We start from the raw sequence: 22,529 nt of genomic DNA on the forward strand, positions 1-22,529 counted from the left end.
AAATTACATTCATACAAAAACCCTATACATGAGTATCTATAGCAACACTGTTTCCCACTTCCTGGTTCTCTTTAAGTGTTCTCTTTCTTTTTAAATTTTTTTAAATCCTCACCCAAGGATATATTTATTGATTTTGGAGAGAGAGGAAGGGAGAGAGACAGAGAGAGGAACATTGATATGAGAGAGCAACATCAATCATTGCCTTCCAAATGCACCCCAATTGGGAATCAAACCCACAACCTAGGTATGTGCCTTGACCGGGAATCGAACCTGCAATCTTTTGGTGTATGGGACCACTCTCCAACCAACTGATCCACCCAGCCAGGGCTGTTCCCATTCTTTTTTTAAAATTATTTTTAATTGTGGTAATATATGCATAACATAAAACTTCACCTATTTTTAAATGTACAATTCAGTGACAGTAAGTTACAAGACATTCATATTTCTGTGCAACCATTACCACCATCCATCTCCAGAACTCTTAATCTTGCAAAATGGAAACTCTATATCCATTAAATAATAACTCCTGTAACTATCCAACCCCTGGAAACCACCATTCCACTATCTGTCTGTCTGACAGAGGAAAAATGAATGAGCCCCAGAAACCCCCAACCTTGCCTGGGGTTGGAGGTTCCGAGAACCTAGCCACCTCAGAGGTCTTTCTGAAACTCTTATCTAATCATGTCACTCTCTTGCTTAAAAATATTTTTTTCTGTCTTTCTGCCTGCTCATCAAATAACATAGCTTTACCACCTATATAAAGCAGAAACTATGGGAGATAAAAGGAGAAATAGGCAAACATCCAAATAATAGGAGACTAAGACACCACTCTCAATATAGGACAAGTAAAGTAGATAAAAATGATAATAAGAAGAAAAGTTACAGAAGACTTAAAAAACAAAATCTGTTAAATGTTATGGCTAAATATCAAACTTTATACACTGATAATAAAGAATGAATCCTTCCTAGTATACATAACTAATTATCAAAATTAATTAAAGTGTATTAGGCCACAAATAAAACCTCAGTAAATTTCATGAAGTAGAAATATTATAAACAACACTATCTGATCACAATAAATAAAAAAATTAAAAATAAAAAATTTTTAAATCCTTCCACCTGGGGAAAAAGCTATTAAATAAGTTTGGGAGAAATAGGCAAATACAAACATAAACTACAGAATTTCTGGGGAAAAGTTAATAAAAATAGTACATATTTGGATTTATGGGATACACAGTTTAGATACCTGAATCAATAAAAATGAAATTAAAAAATTCAGTTCTCAATACAAAAGTGAGAAAAATAACAAAAGAAGACAAAAGAAAGCACAATAAAAATAGTCAAAAGACAAACTATTCACAAAAATAATATTAAAATAGCCTTTAAACATATGAAAAGATGTTTAACTTTTAATAAGATAAATGCAAATGAAAACAATGCTGAGATACCATGTCTCAATGATCGGATTAGCAAAAATTTAAAAGCTTGACAATACATCGTCCAGCAGAGTGTGGGGAAACGGTACTCCCACATACTGCTGGTGGAAATGCAAGCTGATGCAACCTCGATGGAATGGAGTTTGGCAACACCTCACAAAAAAAATGCAGCTTCTAAGGAATTAGAGTTAGGCCAAGCAATACACATTGAAGTATTAAGGTTTAGGTAAAGAGGCATCATATATGGAACTCACTCTAAAATGGTTCAGGAAAAAAAATAAATAATGAGGGAAGATGGAGAGGGAAGAGAGAGAGAAAATGACAAAGCAAATATGGCAAAATTAACATTAAGCACTGGTAAATGTAGGTTTAGTATACAGGAATACTTTACTATTCCTGCAATTTTTCTTTATGTATGAAATCTCTTCAAAATAAATGTTTTAAAATAGAAAAATCCTATGTAGTAAATTTATTTTTATAGAGTAATTACAGACAAAGCCATTTATTAAAAAAATTTTTCCTGAAGAAATGGAAAGTTGCTCTATAACTAAATTATTTAAATATCTTTGTACTTGCTGATTATTAACATTTTGTACATAAAAATGTAATTTGAAGTTACCAACTAGGGATTCTAGTAAAAACAGCAAGGGACTCAAATATGGAGGGACTCTGATCTACTATTATCCAGTACAACTTGTACATAAGATCACTTTCCTTGCACCTTGATTTTCTCATCTTCATAACAGAAACAGACTACCTATATTATAGGATTGTAGTGAAGATCCAAAACAAACAGTATGCATCAACAGAGTCTTAAAGATGCAAACATGTTTCAGATATGTATGTTGCATGTACAGCTTCTTGATTAATGACTTTCACTGTCTTTGAAAAATGATTTTTCCCCTAGACTTTATTTTCTAGAGACCATATTTTCAATCCCAGCCTACAGGCATGTAGGAGATAAAACACATATGTTAAAGGATAAAATATCAACATCCCAACTGCAAAAACAAATCCGTTCATTGGCCAGTTACATAAACACTAGGCCTTTCTTCCAAATACTCTGATTTTCAGAGTTAAAATGCACTTCAATACCAACAATTCTTATCACCTAAACTTTGATTAAAAGCCGAAAGATCTGTTTTAAAGGGTAGAGAGATCATGAGAACTGTGATCAATTACAATATACCTAAGAGCTACAGATGTTTTTTCATGTTTGTTGGGATCTACACTATCTTCGAGGAAAACAAAGTCATGTTCTAGGAGCTGTAGAATATCTGCTCTTCTTCTTTTGCAAAGGTAACAACACTTTCTCTTACATTTAAATCTATGAATCTGAGTGATTTAATTTCTTATTTTAATTGGTGCATCAATCAAGTAAATAAAGTTCAATGAAATTTAATTTTTGGTTAGTTTTGCTAAAACCTCTGTTTTTCTTTCTTTAAAAAAATTGGTTGACATTCAGAATACTCTATACCTTAATTTACCCATATTTTTATTAAAAATTTAATTTTCAAAGCAGATATTCATTTTGGCAAATTAAAAAATGAGTCAGGTGAAGAATGCCCTGGTTCTCATAAATAGGAAACCAGATGCCACCCTCCACAGGTAGGCTAGATCTGACAGGCAAACAGCTTGGATGACTACCATAAATGACATCCATATCCCTGCTCCCCTCGGGATTCAGCTCATGAAAGGCTCATCCTTTCTAGAAGAGCCTAATATCTCATCTGGTAAAAGGTCCGAACCATCATTTGGGACTTTAGATGCATCCAATGGAAACTACTTGCAATAATTCCTTCTATAATTTGTTCTCATATTTGAGCACCTACTATTTGCAAGGCAATGTGCCACGTAAGAAGTGCAGTCCCAACTTCCAGGTGTTCACATTAGGAGGAGTAAAAATAACTATAAACGAATAAAGATATGTTCACAAAATATAACTTAGTTATACAAGTTAGAAAATGGCAAGGGCCCAAATAGAGAGAAAAACACTGTAGTTTAGGAATTCACAGAAGGGAGCCATTACTCTTTCTTTTAACATTATAGCTGCTTATGAAGAGAAAATGAACTATGGCCGATTAAAAGGCAATTTACTACATGATTTGCATATGTTAACTAACACCTGTAACAACAAAAATAACTACCATTATCAAATACTTGCTATGTGTTCGTCACTATGTCGAGATCCCATAGACATTATCTTATTAAATGCTAACAGTATCTTAAAAGTATTATTAATTCCTTTACAGGTACAGTAAATGAAACTCAAAAAAAATTTTCCCCATTGTCATATGATTATGAACTTTAAAAGGAAAGATGAAATTTTAGAGCCCTTGCTCTTCCCAGTACTCCGGGCTCATCTAGATTTAGGTACTTAGGTAACGCCAGCAGCGCCCGCCCCCGCTCCAAGCAGTAATGGATCCCAAGTCCCCATGCACGTTTTTACAAAGGGGGCTTTCTCCCACCTCCACATTCCAGTAAACCACCTCCGCACACCCTGGAGTGACATCCTCTCACCACTGAAGCATTCTCTACCACAAGTATACCCAGAGACATTCACCACAATCGTAGCCACAGATTTCCCTCCTTTGATAAGAGTCACGAGATTCATTCCTGCCTCAACAGCATGCTCCAGACAGGTGCGCGGCATTCATCGAGATGTGGCAGAAACCACCCAACTCAGGAACAATGCCAGATGTTCCAACAATAGATGTTACAGTTATCTATTTTTATTCTGGCAGCTCATCGAGGTTTTTTATCATTTTTAGCTGTAAAATGAAGAGAGAGACCCTCTTATGGTAAAGTCCTGTTTTCCATGAAAAACTTTCACTCTCTCAAGCATGAGCAGCTTTCCTCTTGATTTGTGTCTGAACCATGAGAAAAAACATCACAGATGCAGACTCCATTGTACTAAGAACATATGCATGCTTTTAAATCACTTTTATCTTACTTTTTACTAATGTAACCCTGAAACATAAAATATGTTCTTTTTTTTCATTCACTGTTATGGGAAGAACAGATGGTAAAAGGGTTAGATTAAAGTAATACAGCATGTCCATTAAAATAACCCCCACTGCTGGGCTGCTCCCTCAAACAGGAGTCATGTTTACTATAAAGAACGGCTTTGGCTTCCACACATTGGAAATCGGGGCGGGGGGCGGGGTGCATCGCAAGGAAAAACATCAGGGTGAAAAAGAAACTAATGTCAAAATCAAATGCATTTTAAAATGACAATTATGCAAGATATTTTGCTAATCTGAGAGGCTGACTGAAAACACGTGCCTGTGATAATGTAACTGAGCAGCAAACACTAGAGTCCATTTCTAACCTGAGTAAACCGTAACATCTAGAAATCATAACTAACTGAAACTGCAAAGAGGATATCAAATAGACATTATTTTCTACATGCCTGTACTCCTACTAATTGCAGGTAGAAATTTTCTTGTTGTCACTTCATTTCTAATTTTTTGTCTTAGTAATCAACAGCAAGAATAATTTTTTATGGAATACATATTAAGAATGGCTAAGTATAACATTTCTATACAAGACTCTCAAATATGTAGCTTTGGAAAATAATCCTCATGAATTTTTTAATAAAATTCAGTTTAATGACATATAGTTCCAAAATAGTAAAGGGGAAAAAAAAATAAAAACCTGCTCAAGAAAAACTGGAGATTGGAGAATGCATTTCAAAAGGAAAAAAAATCAATCTGAGTCACACTCCAGAGTCACGAGGACGGTTTCACTAGAAGACCTGAGCAATAAATATTTCCATTTATACTATAAATAATTAGAAAGCAAATATTGACTGACAGTTCAATTGTTAGAAACTTTAAATATTTTAGTCATGTATTTCTTCATTTTAGAAAATGGTATAAAGTGTCAGCTTCTCAAAATCAGTTTTTAAGAATGTATTCACAAGATTTTTAACTCATTTTTCATTTCCTCCATTTATAATTCAATCTATTATTTACTGTGACATTGTTTTTAACTTCAATCCGCATTCTAGTTATTTTTAGCTCAAAGAATATTCTGGTGAGAAATCTTTTATACCTGTAAAATCCCTGACGTATTTCACAAAGCAGAAACATGGGAAGTTTTCTAACATGCTTTAAATGTGGTTTGAAATGTCATAAGCCTTCTCTTAATCCACCCCCCACAGTTACAAAAATGTTCCTGGGATTTGGTTCACTCATTTTTCTCACAGAAAAGTAACCACAGTCGACATCTCATTAGCTGTCAGGGTGATGTACAGCTGGAAGGGAATCAGCACTCAGACCAGAGGCCGGGTTTCCTCTAATGTAATTCTATAAGGAATCTCCTCCTATAGAGGTCCATATGGAGAGAGCTGTTCCCAAACCATGAAATCCACAATTCACATCCTTTTGGAAATCCAAAGGTAAAGTCCTAAAGGCTTGCTGGGATTTTCATTGCACTGAAGACTTTAAACAGGTAATAAAGACAGAATAAATATTTAGATAAGCTTTTTAATGTCTTGGCATATACAGCTATAAATGATCAAGACTATCCCAGCTTGCATAGATAACACAGAAATAACTCTAGCCCACTGGGTAAATCTTGGGTTTCCAGGAGCAGTAGCTAGTTTTTATGGTAATCTTCTTCTATTATGGGCTTCCGGCATAAGCCAGATCCACTTCCATCCTTTCCCCAATACTCCTACTCTGATTTTTCACATATAAATGGCAGATTATATGGGCTTGAATTAGATGTGTACAGGTGGTGCCACCTGCTCCAATGCCTTACTGCAGCTTTGTTTTGGTCGTCCAGTGGTTTGTTCTGGGTCTGGACAAAGGACAGGCTGCCCAGGCGGCTTTTGGCAGTGTCCTACAATGGAGCCAACAGACTGGCAGGCCTACTACTGGCCTTCTGCACACTGAAAGAGATCTCTTGGATTTGTAATTTTGTGAAAAGAAATTGAAGTTCAAAATCCTCCACTGAGTTCATCAGTGTTGTCTGCAAATGGAAGGATGGATCCTTTTCCTCTTCTAAGCCGAGCTCAGTAAAATAATAAGGAAAACTCTTAAAACTGTCATAACTATCTATTAAACAATATACATCAGAACCTTGACCTTCAAATACAGCAATTCAATGCACTATAATATGCCAAAGGGGTTTCTTAAAAATCTGTGAAGGATGGAGGAGTTACAGAAATCTAGATTTCCTAAAGATAACCAAATGCAACATTCTTAACACTAGAAGGTTCCCATTATGAGTCTGTCAGACCCCACCAAGGACTGTCAAATACGGCATTGGCCTGTTTAATTTTACTGTTTAGCTTTCACTAACTTTGATTTCATAGATTTTGTTAAAATGAACTTTCCTGTATGCATTTTGGTGGGGGGTTCAGCCATTCCTTCTTTGTTCCACTGGGCGGCAGAATCGTAAATTCCTGCCATCACTTCCATGAAGCGAGAAGCAGAGGCCTGCCTCTGATTTAGCACAGCTGTTTCACCCGCTGCCCGATTTCTTTTTTGACACTACACCTCCCCCAGATCCAAACCACCCTATGTTGTGAAATAGAGATGTGTTTAACATGAACTATACCTTCATAGCCAGGGGTCTGTGGGGATGACAGTTGACACCACAGCTGTGCTTTGTCGGGGGTGGGGGTAGGATGTAAGGGCAACAGGAAAGGTGTCCTTGGGCAGAGGACACAGCAGCCTCCAGCTAGAGAGAGAACTGGTGTAGGGGCAGCTGAGAGGGTAGGCATTGGTGAAGATGCATCCTGGGTCAGATTGTAGAGATTGGACCTTGTTCTATAACTCCTAAGGAGCTTCAATGGGTTTGTTTGTTTGTTTTCAATAGGGCCAGGGAGTGATGGGGAGGATACACAACACAAATTGTATTTCAGAAAATTTACTCCAGCAGGAAGGATCAGAGACTAAAGGCACAATTAGGAGAATGATAACGTAGTCTAAATGTGGTGCACTGTTGTGGAGCATCTGGAACCAGACAAAGTCAGTGGGGCTGGGGCAGAAGAGGAGCCAAGGGCCAAGGAACGTCATGAAGGAATGTGACCTCATAGGCCTTTCATGACCAGAGGATCAAAAATCAAACCAAAAAATAAAAATTTAAGAGACTTTCCCCTTTCATATGGAAATCTATTCCTCATAGAGCATAATACTACTAAAGATATAGTACAAAAAAAATGTATATAGCTTATTAAAAGAAGAATAAGACAGTGACCTAGAAAACATCTATTAATCATGGGAACTGAGACCTGGAACTGGGGATGTGCCCATAAACAAAGATGTGTTCCTGAGATGGAAGAAAGAGCCAAAAAGCATTTCTTGCACAGAAACTCACATCAATGCAATTATTTTGTAATTAAAACACACACACAGAGCCCTGGGTGGTGTGGCTCAGTGGATTGAGTGTCAGACTGCAAAGCAAAGTGTTGACGGTTTGATTCCCAGTCAAGGCACATGCCTGGGTTGCAACCAGGCCCCCAGTGCGTGGCGTGTGAGAGGCAACCACATATTGATGTTTCTCTCCCTTTCTTTCTCCCTTCCTCCCCGCCCCCCCCGTAAAAATAAATAAATAAAATTTTTTAAAAATTTTAAAAACACACAGAGCAAATATCAGCTGTCATATCTTTCCATTATTGCACTGGAAATGACAGAGGGAACCTGAAGACTAGAAATCCCACTTCTAGATCGGATGGGGATGGTTCCCTCCCCCTACAGTGTGAACCACAGAGTGCTTATTCGTAGTTCTTCTCTTGAAAGAGCCTGTAGCTTCCACCATAACTAATTCCTCCTCAGCACCTAGGTGTTTGGTTTGTACTGAAGGATTTGGCATTTGTGAAATCACCTCTAGGTTGGTTGCATGTGTCTATTTTGCCCCTTTACATAGGTTATAGATTCCTTAGTAGCAGAATATTTTCCCTCCTGTGGATTTTATACCTGTAAAGACAACCAGCAAAGTATTCTTACTCTTTTTAATGTACTTATTAATTCAATCACTCCATTAACATTTAGTGAGTAAATATGTGGAAGACACCATATTAGGTGCTGGAACAGGTCAGGGGTGGAAATTAAATAGACATGGCTACTACTTTCAAAGAGATTATAGGCCAAGAGAGAAGATATCCAGAAGGTGGTAGAATATACATTATTTTAAACAGAGGCCAAAAGGAGAAATATAACTCATTTATATATCATGAAAGAGAGAGCTCTCAATCTGGGCCTTCAGAAATAGGAAAAATTTTGAAAAATGCATGAGCTCAAGTATGGAGGCAGGGGAAGACGAGACATTCAGCAAATAGTGAGCAGAGGAGTCTGTCTGGATCACAGGGTTCAGGTAATTTAGGACCAAATTATAGCTGATCTTGAGTGACAGCTAGAGCTGTGGGAGGTCTGCAAGCGCTGACACGATCTTTTAAGGTCAATCTGGGAGGCATGGCAGACTGGAGAGAAACATTTCCCAAACTGGGGAGAAAATTAAGACGCGTTGCAATGCTCCATTGAGGGAGCGCTTAGGATACAGGCAATGGGAAAAGAAGGGTAAATGAGTGAAGAGAGAGAAAAAGACAGCTGGGATATTGGGCATGAGTCTGGTCCTTGAGGGGGTACCCAAGGGGTACAGGGCTTTATTAACTGTCATCGCGGAGCCCCATTGCACATCCCGCAAACAGGAATAAACTTGAACCCACTGATCACTCCCCATAGCATGCAGGTCTCTAGGCCTAGAGGTCATTCACTGTCAGCCCCCAACTCCCGCCTCCAGACCACGGCTGCAAGGACAGGTCAGCCCCCAGCACACACCGCCATTGCCACCACCGCCACCACCACAGGCCTTTACTGCATACATACCACACTGTGGATATTCTCCATGTACATTTTTATCTTCTCACTGAATCTGGAAGCCCCCTGAAGCAAGGACTATACCCCCAAAGCATCTCTTTGCTCCCGTTTCTTTCTCCACCTCCCCTATCACCATCACGGGCTCTGATTCATTTATGCACTCGTTTAGTGTCCCTAAGGACTTTTCGGTGCCCAGGGCAATGAGTTTATCAGGAGCAACATTTCGTGTCCTAATGGACCTTGGGGTCCCCATTAACTGCCTCCCAAATTTGCTTCCTTTCGTCTTCTCATTTTTGCTAAGTTTCATTCCACCTTCCTCATTTAAATCACTACTTTTATTTTTTCTTCTCATTGGTCTTTTCTTACTCAATAATGTCATGCTGCCTTACTTATAAATCTCATGGAACTAAATCTAGCTATCTGTTTATTTAAATTCTTGTGAGATTTGTTGTCATTGTATTCTCATTCTTGGAAGTACATTTTTTTGTGTGACAAACATCACATTATATGTTGTAATAATATAGTTAGAATCAATGAAACAGTATAGGTAGTTAAGATATCTGCTTACTTAAGTAAACTAACAAAAAAGCAAATGATTCTACTTCTAATCCACATACCTATTTATCTACTATAAACACGGACTTTACCTTTACTAATATTTTGTTCTATCATTCTCCAAAGCAAGGTGAGAGACAAAGAAGTGTCCTATAGTGGCTTAGGGGGACTGCACCAGAAATGACCACTTTTGCATCTCCCCATTGATAGTCCCTTCCATCTCGTCACCCATTCTATCCATCATACTTCCTAAAAAGTCACCATTCTCTGTGGACCCCCTTGACCAGACTGCTCCTTTATCCTGCACATTCCTTCTCAGCAAATTCATGTGACCTTTGTAGCAGAATCCACTTGCCTATTTCAAATGAGGCACCTGGGTTCCTCCTGAAACCCATGTGCTGAGTGAGAATAAAGAAGCAGGGATAGTGACAGGTAAACTTGGGAGTCTAAGAAATCCCATTAATGGGGAAGTGTGTGACCAAGGAGTGATCCCATAAAGTGATCATGGAGAAAACCTGTTAGCAATTGGGAAAGGATAGGCACCAGCCAACAGCCCCTGGACACCTCCATTTGCCCATCCATATAATATTTAACTCAGTGCAAGAGTTACTCAAAACCAAAGCATAAATCTGTAATACAGAGGTCTCACCTGACTGAGCAAAATGTTGTAATTTATGAAGATGATCTAGAAACACCATAGAGGTCTACTCTAATAACCTGATATTTCTATAGAGAAGGGAAACTACTCTCAAGTTCATTCATGGTCAGAAAACATAAATAAGCCTGTATTCTTGTGAATAGTGTATATTACACTGTACAGTGTAAGAATTTCTGAAAAGATAACCTCATTTTTTACAGTATGTATTAATATTTTTGTTGTTAATTGTTAAGGATTACATATTTTCATGTTACATACAAAACATGAAATGAAGGGATAGCATCCTGGTAGTGGTAAAAGTACTATATATAAAAGAAAACCCTACTTGAGAAATTCTTGGTCCTTCTTTTCTCTGCAATTTAAAAAGTCAGCATTGCAGTCACTGGTGTACATTTGAGGCCAAGCAAACCTTTGCAGAAAGAGTCTCTAGATCTATCAAAAGGAAGCCAGATTGCTGAAAATGAAAATTAAGAGGGTTCTGTGGGATTATTTAAAGCAACAGATGTGAAGTAAAACCTGCAAGTGTTACAGTGTCTCTCTAGCAAGTGATTAAATACTTTCAGATTTCAGAAGCACACACTGTCTCATGCATGCACTGTGTTGTGGAATTATGTAGTGGATTGGTTATCAGTGACTAGGGAAAAAACAAAAGGAGCGCATGATGCAATAAAACAGGAGGGTACATACTGTCTGTAATAAACGTACCAACTATAAACATGCCAATATGAGAACTTTAAAAGGAAACTGGAGTTAAGAGGCAATTATAAATGATCAACATGGCTAAATTATGGCAAGATAACTTCAACTGTATTAGAGTAGATATGACTAGTTCCATAAAAATAGGTGAAAGATATTTTCGCAATCACTACTAGCAGTTGCTGGAAAAAAGTTCTGAGAAATAAATTCTATACTCAATATTTAAAATTCAACAGAACTATGAAAAAAACAGGTTGCTGTTTTCAAGAATATAAACCCAATAACAATGAAATACAACTGTCATATTGGGAAGATGGCCACTATACAGCAGCATAGTAGCTATCTTCAGAGTCTTTGGAAATGAATTATAATGTTTCTTACAACAATTTTTCTAAAACAATTCCATTTTGATCTCTCTTATTCCCAGTAATAGCTAGAGGTGAAAAGGCAATTGAGTCATTCATTAAGTGACTCTAATATAATCAAGTTTAAAATCATTCCCAAGGGCATCTTGTACCAGAAGGGGGCCCAAAAGCTCACCTACCACGGCAGACACACTGGGTGGTAGCAGTGAATTACAATTTGTGCATGTCTTGCATGTTCAAATAAGGGTGCCTCAGTAATTCCAGAAAGCAGTGTTGCTGTTTGCTACTCATCAGACATCTGTTAGAAATTTCTAGATCGGTCCAATACATAATAGAGCAAAAAAAAAACTAATAAATAACATTGATAGAATCGTTGAAACACCATTTTCATAACTAATAAAAGGCATAAACCTGTTACCCTATGAGCTCAGTTTTGCTCTGGAAACTGCCTCTATAGAAATATGAAAATTTGCATGTTAAAAACATGTAAACACAGAAATAACAAAAAATAATTATCTTTATTTTTGAGAAAAGAGAATTATTTAAAATTAAATACAATTACATCAAAAAACTACTTGGCTTAGTAAGTGAATTTGGCAAAATAGCAGGATACAAAGTTAATATTCAGAAATCAAAGGAATTTGATTTTCTTTGTACACCAACATTGAAATATCAGAAACAGAAATCAGGAAAAAAATCTCATTTGCTATAGCAACAAGAAAAATGAAGTACCTAGGAATATTTTTAACCAAGGAGGTAACAGACCTGTACTCAGAAAACTACATAACACTGAAGAAAGAAATTAAGGAAGACATAAATAAATGGAACCATCTACCATGTTTATGGATCGGAAGGATTAGCATCACCAAAATGTCCATACTACACAAGCAATTTATATCAACACAATCTCTATTAAAATACCAATGACATATTTCATGGATATAGAACAAACTTTTCAAAAATTTATATGGAACCATAAATGACCCCGAACAGCTGCAGCAATTTTGAGAAAGAAGAACAAAGTAGTGAGGATCACAATACCTGAGATCAAACTATACTGCAAGGCCACTATAATCAAAACAGTCTGGTACTGGCATAAGAACAGACACATAGATCAATGGACCAGAATAGAGGGCCCAGAAATAAACCTGTGTCTCTATAGTCAATTAATATTCAACAAAGAGAGCAGAAGCATAAAATGGAGTAAAAATAGCCTCTTCAACAAGTGGTGTTGGGAGAGCTGACGGCTACATGCAAAAAAATGAAACTCGGCCGCCAACTCACACTATACACAAAAATAAACTCAAGATGAATAAAAGACTTTAACTATAAGTCAAAACACCATAAAAGTCCTGAATGAGAATGTAGGTAGGAAAATCTCAGATATCCCACGCAGCAATATTTTCACTGATAGGTCCCCAAGAGCAAGGGATATAAAGGAAAAAATAAACAAACGGAATTTCATCAAAATAAAAGGCCTCTGCACTGCTAAAGAAAACATCAGCAAAATGAAAAGGGAACCAACCATACGGGAAAATATATTTACCAATGATACCTCGGACAGGAATTTGATCTCCAAAATATATAAAGAACTCACTTAACTCCACTCCAGGAAGACAAACAATCCAATTAATAAATGAGCAAAGGGCATGAACAGACACTTCTCCAAGAAGGACATAGGCAGGCTTAGAGACATGTGAAAGGATGCTCAGCATCACTAGCCATCGGAGAGAGAATGCTGGCAAGACTGTGTAAAAAAGGAAACCCTAGTACACTGTTGGTGGGAATGCAGACTGGTGCAGCCACTGAGGTAAACAGTATGGAATTTCCTCAAAAAGCTAAAAATGGGACTGCCTTTTGATTCAGAAATTCCACTGCTGGGATTATACTCTAAGAATCTTAAAACACCAATTCAAAAGAACCTATGCACCCCCATGTTCATAGCAGCACAATTTACAATAGCCAAGTGCTGGAAGCAACCTAAGTGCCCATCAGTAAATGAGAGTATCAAAAACTATGATACATTTACACAATGAAATACTACGCAGCTGAAAGAAAAGAGCTCCTGCCCTTCACGACAGCATGGATAGAACTGGAGAGCATTATGAAATAAACCAGGAGGTGAAAGACAAATACCATATGATCTCACCTGTAAGTGAAACCTAATCAACAAAACAAACAAGCAAGAAAAACATAACCAGAGACATTGAGATAAAGAACAAACTGAAAGTAACCAGGGGGGAGGGCGGAAGTGGGTAGTGGGGGAAAGAAGGGAAAGGTCATCAAGGAACATGTGTAAAGGACCCAGGGACAAGGCCAGAAAGGTGTAAAATTGAGGGTGGGAGGTGGGGGTGGGTGGAGCTGGGGAGAGTGGTGGGGGGAAAATGGAGGCAACTGTATTTGAACAACAATTAAAAAATAAAATAAAATAAAAATAATTAAATACAATTAAAAGTTTAATCATTCAGTAACTAACAATGCATTTATCATGTTTCTATTAATAATATATAAATGGAAATTCAGTACCAAGTATATTATTAGCTACTAAAAGGTACTCTTTAATTTTTATTAAAGTACAGTTGACATACAATATATACTAGTTTCAGTGATTCAACATTTCTATTCCTTATGATGTGATCTAGTAACCATCTGTCACCATAGAAGTTATTATAATAATGTTGACTATGTTTTTATGCTGTATATTACATCTCTGTGACTTTTTAAATATATATAACTGGAGGTTTGTACTTCTTATTCCCCTTCACCTTTTTTACCCATTCTTCCACCATCCTCCCCTCTGGCGACCATCAGTTTGTTCCTTGTACCTATGAGTCTGTTTCTGTATTGTTTTATTTTTGCTTGGTTTGGTTTGGTTTTGGTTTTAGATTCTACAAGTACCTGAACTTACACAGTACTTGTGTTCCTCTGTCTGACTTATTTCACTCAGCATAATACCAGCTAGATTCATCCATAGTGTTGCAAATGACAAAATTTTCTTCTTTTTATGCTGAATAATATTCCACTGTATATAGATACGACATCATCTTTATCCATTCTCCTATCAATGGACACCTAGGTTACTTCCATATCTTGCTATGGTAAATAATGCTGCAATGAACACAGGGGTGCATATATCTTTCGAAAAGGCAACCTACTGAATGGGAGAAGATATTTGCAACTGATACATCTAATAAGGGGTTAATATCCAAATATACATCAAGAATTCATAAAACTCAACATCAAAAAAACAAACAATCTAATTTAAAAATGGTCAGAGGACCTGAACAGACATTTTCTTCAAAGAAGGCATACAGATGGCCAACAGACTTCTAAAAAGATGTTCAACATCACTAATCATCAGGGAAATTCAAATCCAAACCACAATGAGATATCACCTCACACCTGTCAGAATGGCTGTCATCAAAAAGACAACAAATAACAAGTATTGTATAAGTAAGGATATGGATAAAAGTGAACCCTCATATACTGTTGGTGGGATTGTAAATTGCTGCAGCCACTAAGGAAAACATTATGTAGGTTCCTCAAAAAATTAAAACTAGAACTACCACACTAACCAGTAATTCCACTTCTGGGTATTTATCTGAAGAAAAGGTAAGCTTTAAACAATTTCAAAATAAATCTGTAATGATCAAAATATATCTATAACAAGAAGAGGTGCAAGCATCCAAAGATAGAAATTTACCCATTCTTCCCATAAAATGCATTTTTACTTCAGTAAAAACTAGTTCAGACCTTCACAGACTCACACCAGGACTAGCAAAATGAGCCTCCTAAGTAGTTTGCTTTGCTTCAACCACATTAATGCTCTTATTTTCTATTCAAAACATTTACCGATTCTCCACAAAGCAAACTCTAAACTCTTTGGCCCAGCAGATAGTTAGCATCATGCAATGCTTCCAAGCATATCAACCCCAGTCCACATCCACAGGGACCTACCCTCCCTCGCTTCATGTCCAAGCCCAATCATATGAACAATACATTCCTGCATTTCTTCATAATCTTGGTCATCCTGAAGTGTCCCCTCTTTTCCCTTATGTCCATGTACCTGAATTCTACCCTCAAAACCATATCACCTACAACACCTTCCCTAGCCATCCAAGCTAGAGTCCTAGTAGCTGATACTACTCATAAACCCCTTTGTATACACCATCACCTATACACTATGTATTCAAATAGGTTGCTTATTCCAACTGTACTGCAAATCTTAAGGACACTTCTCATGTCATTTCTTTATATTACAGCACCTTTTACCCAACTCCTGCCCTCCTTCACCACAATGGCCAGGACAGCGTCTTTCATAACAGGTGCTCAGCTAGCACCTACTGAGTCAAAGACATAATGCATGAAAATGACAACTTAAGTATCCCTTAATAATAAAACGATAATATGAACCAAATAAGACTTCTGAGAAGCTAAATTATTTTTTTCTTTAAAATTTCTGAGGATTTGGAATTCAAGATGATGGTACTAAGTCGTTTTCCTTCAGCAGAAATGGTACTGCCTTTGCCCTCAATGTCATGCTTTTCCAGTGCGTTCCCAGAGGATCCTCTGCTCCCCTGGTGGGAATCCATTACAAATTCCTGTTCACTCGTCTATGGGCAACCCATGTAGTAGGAACTCAAGTAGTCAGTGATTGACCCAGCACCATGATTATCTAAAGTAAACACGATTAAAGAATCACCTTTACTAGATACATAGATGTTAAATAAACTTAATTCATGACTGTACACTTTCAAATGAGACATATGGCCAAAATTCTAAGAACTAAATTTATATACGTATTAACCACAAAAATGAACACACTAATGTCAAGAGAAATGCTATGTAGACATATGTATGTGCATATAAATGATTTTTATACTCATAGAACATTTCTAGAATAAAGCACCATTTTGTAAAGGGAAAATGAGGGTATAAAAGAGAATATTTTTACTTTCTACTATTCTGCATTACTTTTTTTAACTATGGAACATATTTAACTTTCAAATTAACTCATCCCCCCCACACACACAAGAGGCAACCTAATGGCAATAAAAACATTTTTTTTAAATGTGTAGTTACTCTACTGTTAGAGTAAACTAATAAAAATTTTAGACATTAAGAGCTGAGCATGAAAGAAAACATAGACAGTGAGGCTTTGGAAGTTCAATGAGGAGATTTTGTTTTTGTGGTTTAATTTCTGTAAAATGGGCAAGCTCCTTCTTAACTAAGTACTTCCTAATTTAAATTCTTTCATCTATGTGTCCAACACTCCCATATATTTAAGTATTGAATTACCAAAATATATGATCCATCCTTTCAAACAGGTAAAGAGGTAATAAAACTTTTCCCAAGGTACAAGATACTAATAAGAAAGGCTTCTCAGATGTTCAATAAAAACTCCCCCTCTAGAGCGATTTTAACTAAAATGCACCTTATAAGTAAAGTGTTCAGTCCTTGTAACAGAAGGTATCCCCTGAAAAATGTCTTCTGGCCTTTTGTGGGAGACTTTAAACCATGTGACATAGTCTCTTGGGGGCCATGACCTACTCATTGTCACATACTGAGCCACTAAAATAATCTAGCACATAGTAGCTTCTTAGTGACCATTAGCTCAACGATGGCACTTCTTCAAACAGTACACTTGCAGAAATCAACAGAATATGCTCTGATAAGTAAGGAAATATCATTTCTGTATGTCCTAGATTATCATTTTTACATTACAAATATATTAAAAACATAAATAATAGAGATAACCTTGATGAAATGACTCCAAATCCAGTTTGGTTTTATACTAGCCCAGAAATCTTCTCATAAGTTACTCTAATAAACTGCAGGCAGTTTGATATGTTGCCTTTAAAGGGCAGGATGAAGGTGAGTGGTCACAGAACACTGGGACTGGGGAAGCCCCAGTTCTGTCCCACTCCCTTCAGACCAGAGAGAGCTGTGAACACAGCTTGACATAGTCTAGTTTCTGATGATCAGAAAATAATTTTTTCCTTCCAAAATCTGGACTCATCTTTGTATCGCGCAGGGTTTATTTCTGGAATGCCTTCTCTGGGTCTCATCAGCTCACCATTTGCAAAGATGAGAAGAGTTGCTTTTCCTACCACTCCTGCCATCTGGAAAGCCCTCTCTGCTTCACTCCTCCCCATAAAAAGCCCATCTGTGCTCAAATCTCATGATGAAATGCATCCTTGGTCTTTTGCCTTCACTTCTCTAATTTCCTTTGACTTCAGTTCCTATCCTAAGACTCACTTCTTCTACATCAAGCTCTTGTCTCCCGTATTTTGCTATGCTGGCTCCATCTTTCTAGTTAATCATTGCAGGGGCAAATTTTGTGACCAATCTCCTTGGAATAACAAAGTTATGGTCCCAATTGCAAACTGAGACTCTCACAACCTTTATATAAAAGCAGTAAACCACAAGATCATTTCAAATTTTTACTAGCACAGTTAATTTAAAGAAAGGAAAAAAAGATATAAATAGTTTTAGAAAGCTTTCCAGACTTTTTGAAGTTTCAAATTAATTAAAACCAGGTAATTCATTTCAAACAGTTATCATACTTCCTCCACAACGAGACCAAACCAGGTCCCAAGAAAAGAAACTGGCAATACGGCAATGCACATACCTGAGGATATGGGGAAGTCCTGGATTTTGACTTTGAACTGGAGAGTCTGGACTTGGCCCCCTTCCTGCTGTCAGGCATGGTAGGCGTAGAGCTGCTGGCATATGAGAAGGTTGGTTTGGAGGCTGAGATCTGATCCAGGGAGAGCTGTAGCCCTTTGTACTCCGTGTCCCTGTGGGGTAGGAGAACATAGCCCTTCATCAGCCACCAGAGGCAATGGAATTCATACATTCTCTCACCAGGAACGACAGTAATCAGTATTTGAAAAGGAAGCAAGCAGTAGTTGTCTATATAACTGGTTTCCACAAACACCTTGATTATTTTAGAAATGCCTAACATTTAACTAATGTGTGTGAATACAGCTGCCGCCTATACTACAAAGAAATTATATTATATGCTCATAAAAATTTCTTCACTAAATTTTTTTTCCTTATTTTTATAAGTAGGAAAAAAAATTCAATCTCTGAGTTTTTGTGTTCTCATTGGTGACATGGTTCCAAAACCTACTCTGAACATTTTCTGTGTGCGGTAAACTCCACAGACAACTGGCCATCTGATGCTATCTGATTATTGGCAAGAAGAATATCTTCTATCAGCAGTTCCAAGATCAATAATTCAGATAAACATTCCATATATTCTTATAGCTAGGAAACTAATGTAACCTGGTTTATAAGTAAGTTAAATATCCCTAACTAATTCAGTTACCTTAGGGTATATTTTATCACTGTTTTTTTCCATTCCTTCTTTCATTCAATAAATATTTATTATGCTCCTAATATATAGCAGATTTTGTGCTATGTGGTGATGAAAGAAGAGTAAGAAATGTAAAGCCTCTGCCCTTGTGCAGAGTATAATCTATTTGGGAAAAGATGGTAAACAAATAAACAAACACACCTGCAGACTGATAGGAAGGGAGTAAAGTGTGTATCTCAGAGAGGCCATCGCAAAGCTACTGCTTGAAGTATTTAGGGGCTGAAGACCACATCCTTGGCCCTGCCCACAGCTCCCACCTCAGTCCCCTTCTGGGCAGCAGGGCATCTCGTCTGACTCCTTGGTTTTGGCAAGAGGATATCAACCCTTCCCACTGGCAAAAATAAAATGCTTCAGAGTCTTCTTTATAAGGACTCATGGGACCACTTTCCCTCAGGTTCAAGAACTAGCTGGGCTGCACCTGGGTATATGATTTCTTTTTTATTTCATGAACACTGTGAATCACATAACTCATCTCTCTGCATTGTTCTCTGCATTGGAAGTCAAAAAGCCCCAAGCTCTGGGTCCAATTTGTAACCACCTCTAGCAAGTCCTCATGGCAGGCATTTTGTGCAATGAACTCCACTGGCTTCCATTATTTTTCTTATATTATTTTTCCTTTTCTCTAATTGGTTCACCTTTTAAAAATTTTTATATGTATTTTACTACTCTTTGGATTAGGATTGGTATATGAAATATAATAAACTAGTAACATTATATATGAAAAAGTGACTGGCAGATTTCCATGGATCAGCAAATATCCATTTACCTTTTTTTCTTTCCCCCTATTTGTTCTCCTACTGAAAGACCAGGCAAAAGCAAAACTATGATTCTGGCAAGGAGTCCCTCAAGTGACTAGGAATAGAAACCAAATAAAACAGGTTCAATAATATCACTACCACAAACAACAGTCTAGTGATATATATTAGCAAACCACAATGGCTTCATATCAGATAACCCATCTACTCAGTGCAAGAAAAAAAAATAAACAAAAAAAAGCCTCCTCCGTGAGCAACAGACATTTAGAATGTGGGCACGCACTTTGTCTTTCAGGCTTGGGCAGTCTGGTCACAAGCCTGGTCTGCTCCACTGTTCTAATCAACTCCAACTGAGGACAACTCACAACATAGACTCCAAACACTCCTTGGTCAGAAATTCAGTGCCCTCCAAAATGTGAAAAGGTGGCTCCCACCTATATATCTGACAATATTTCAAAATTTTCCTTCATCAGCTCCTCACTTCATCCAAAATAGTTCTCCCCATACTGACCTTATATTTTCCTGACTCTCCCTCTCCCCCAATATGTACCTATAAAATCCTTTCATAAAGAACTATCTTAAATCCCCTTTGCCTCTATGGAACCCCTCCTGACATCTAACCCCATTAACTCCTTCAATACATGTTTACTGAGTGTCTCTGTGCAGGCTCTGTTCTGGGGCTCACAGAGATATCAATGAGCAGAAGGAATAAGTCACTATCTCCATGAAGAAGGCACCAGGGCCAGTTCCAGAGGGAAGTATGGAGGGAACCAGAAATTACCTTTTTTCCTCCTCTAACCTTATTTTTCAAGTGATTATGTGCTATCTGTCCCAGTGGATTCTCAGTTCTTAGAGGACAAGACTCAAAGGTGATTTTGTTGTATTCCAATACTATTTGTACACTATTTTTCATAGATGGAAGAGGAAAAAGATACAGTTGCAAACAGAAAAGAATTGTTTACCCCAATAACTGCTAATAACTTGTAACCCAACAGCCTTTCTCTGCGGCAAAAGACCCTCATGGCTGTAAGTCCCCTCCTCCCCACCACCTGCCCTGAGGTCACATGTGTGTGACAGTGAGCCAGGGAAGCTGAGCTCTGACAGTAGGTTTCCAACCAACGCTTGGGCATCTTCTGTGTCAAATGTGATCCGGTCCACTGGACAGCAGAGTATTCATCCAGTCTCTGCCTGACAGGACCTAGCCTGACAGCAAAAATCATGCACTCCTGAAAATATAGCTAAGCAATTTTGTACACTCACTCTTAATGCAACATTTTAGCACAGGAACTTCATGGCCACAAGCACAGAGTTAACAAGAATTCATTGTTCTCTTGCATACTTTCAAACTCCACAAGCATGCATCTCAACTAATTGAAAAAGTTTTTCCAAAATTTTTACATAAATTTTGCTTCCAATGACAGAAATATTCCAAATGAAATCTTAAATAACATTTTAAAACCAGCAAATGATTTGAAATTCTAAATATTGATATGAAAGCTCTAAAAAATATGATTTATGCATATCTGTTAATAAATTCATAAAAATGTTTAACATTTTGATGCACATCAAAAACTACCAAAAAGAATCCACCACACTTTAGAGAAGGCCATGAAGTCAGGGTTTGAGCCACTTTCTAGGTAATAACCCATTTAGACCCCGATTTCCTCATTATCACTCATAGGGATGCAGTGAGGTTTAGATTAAATATTATATGAAAAACTCATAACACAGTACCTAGAACATAGTAAATGCTCAATATATAGTGAGTATTATTTCTTAACTCCCACATTCTGTGGCACTTTTTCACCCACAATTTCCCAAGAACAATAGCTTCATTTTCATAGAAATTGTAATCCATTTCATCACAAACACCTCCTTATACTGAATTTTTTTCTACCCCAAACTCATTTTAATTTGCTCTATTAGTTTTTGGCCTCTAAACTCTACAGCCAAAATACTTATTAAGGTAAGTTCTTTATTGCTTAGTCAGCAAATGAGGACCTTAAACAACACAGACCCAACACTCCGAGAAGAGTTCAGCCTGTTCAAAAGTCTAACAGCTCAAAAGATGTGTTCAGATGAAAAGCACAATAAAAAAAATACCCACTTAAAGACATTTCAAGTACGGTTGATGTGCTGCCAAGAGGAGCTCTGAATGGCAAATTCACTAAGAACAAAGCATTTGTTTTATTTTTAGAATTCTATTAAATTGAGTATTTCATTTGTATAGATTAAAGGGCTAGCTGCTTATAGGAATCACATTACGAGTTCCATTTCCCTCCTCCAGACTCAGAAACAAAGAAGAGTCTGGCCCTACCTCTCTCCCTTCCCCTCAGTGAGGCATGTTCTGGTATCACACACATCCTCAAAGTTAGCTATATGCATAACAAAATTAGGGGTACGCATATCAATGCTTCCCTATGGAGCTGGACAAAATAAAATACTTGGGCACACAGGACTTAGACTCTAAAGTGAGTATGGTGAGGAATTTGACTTAACTGACTTAAACAAAGGAAGGACACAGCCTGCTGTACTTCTGCAGCTTTCTTGAAAGTGCCACACTGACTCTGTTTGGGATTCCATAGGTAACCATCTCTCTCATTCAGTTCTCCCAAACATGAATGGCATATTGAAAGAAGAACTATAGCATGCACCTTCTGGCACATTTTTGAAATAGCTACGGATACCAATCTACGTTTGTTTTCTCTTCTCCCTTTAATGACTTGTATCAGAGCTGCGGACATCCACAAGTACCTCAGCTCTGAAAGCAGTGTGAAATGGGTAATTTGCAATCACTAAAACACGCAGCTTGTCAATCTCACCCATATTTGCACAGACCAAAGTAATCCTCTTA

General features: G+C 37.4%; 1 protein-coding gene across 1 annotated transcript in view; it reads right to left on the reverse strand.

Annotated features, from left to right (window-relative positions):
* The window catches only part of SIM1 (SIM bHLH transcription factor 1), a 71,701-nt gene that overhangs the window by 13,691 nt on the left and 35,481 nt on the right, over positions 1-22,529 (reverse strand). Inside the window, exon 9 of the mRNA XM_054569759.1 lies at positions 18,171-18,339. Coding sequence (XP_054425734.1) covers positions 18,171-18,339 — 169 coding nt within the window. The remainder of the gene's footprint in view (positions 1-18,170; positions 18,340-22,529) is intronic.

This window comes from Pteronotus mesoamericanus, unplaced genomic scaffold (assembly GCF_021234165.1).
Source record: "Pteronotus mesoamericanus isolate MK-2021 breed Mesoamerican mustached bat unplaced genomic scaffold, CSHL_Meso_final contig_20, whole genome shotgun sequence".
Classification (NCBI taxonomy): Eukaryota; Metazoa; Chordata; class Mammalia; order Chiroptera; family Mormoopidae; genus Pteronotus; species Pteronotus mesoamericanus.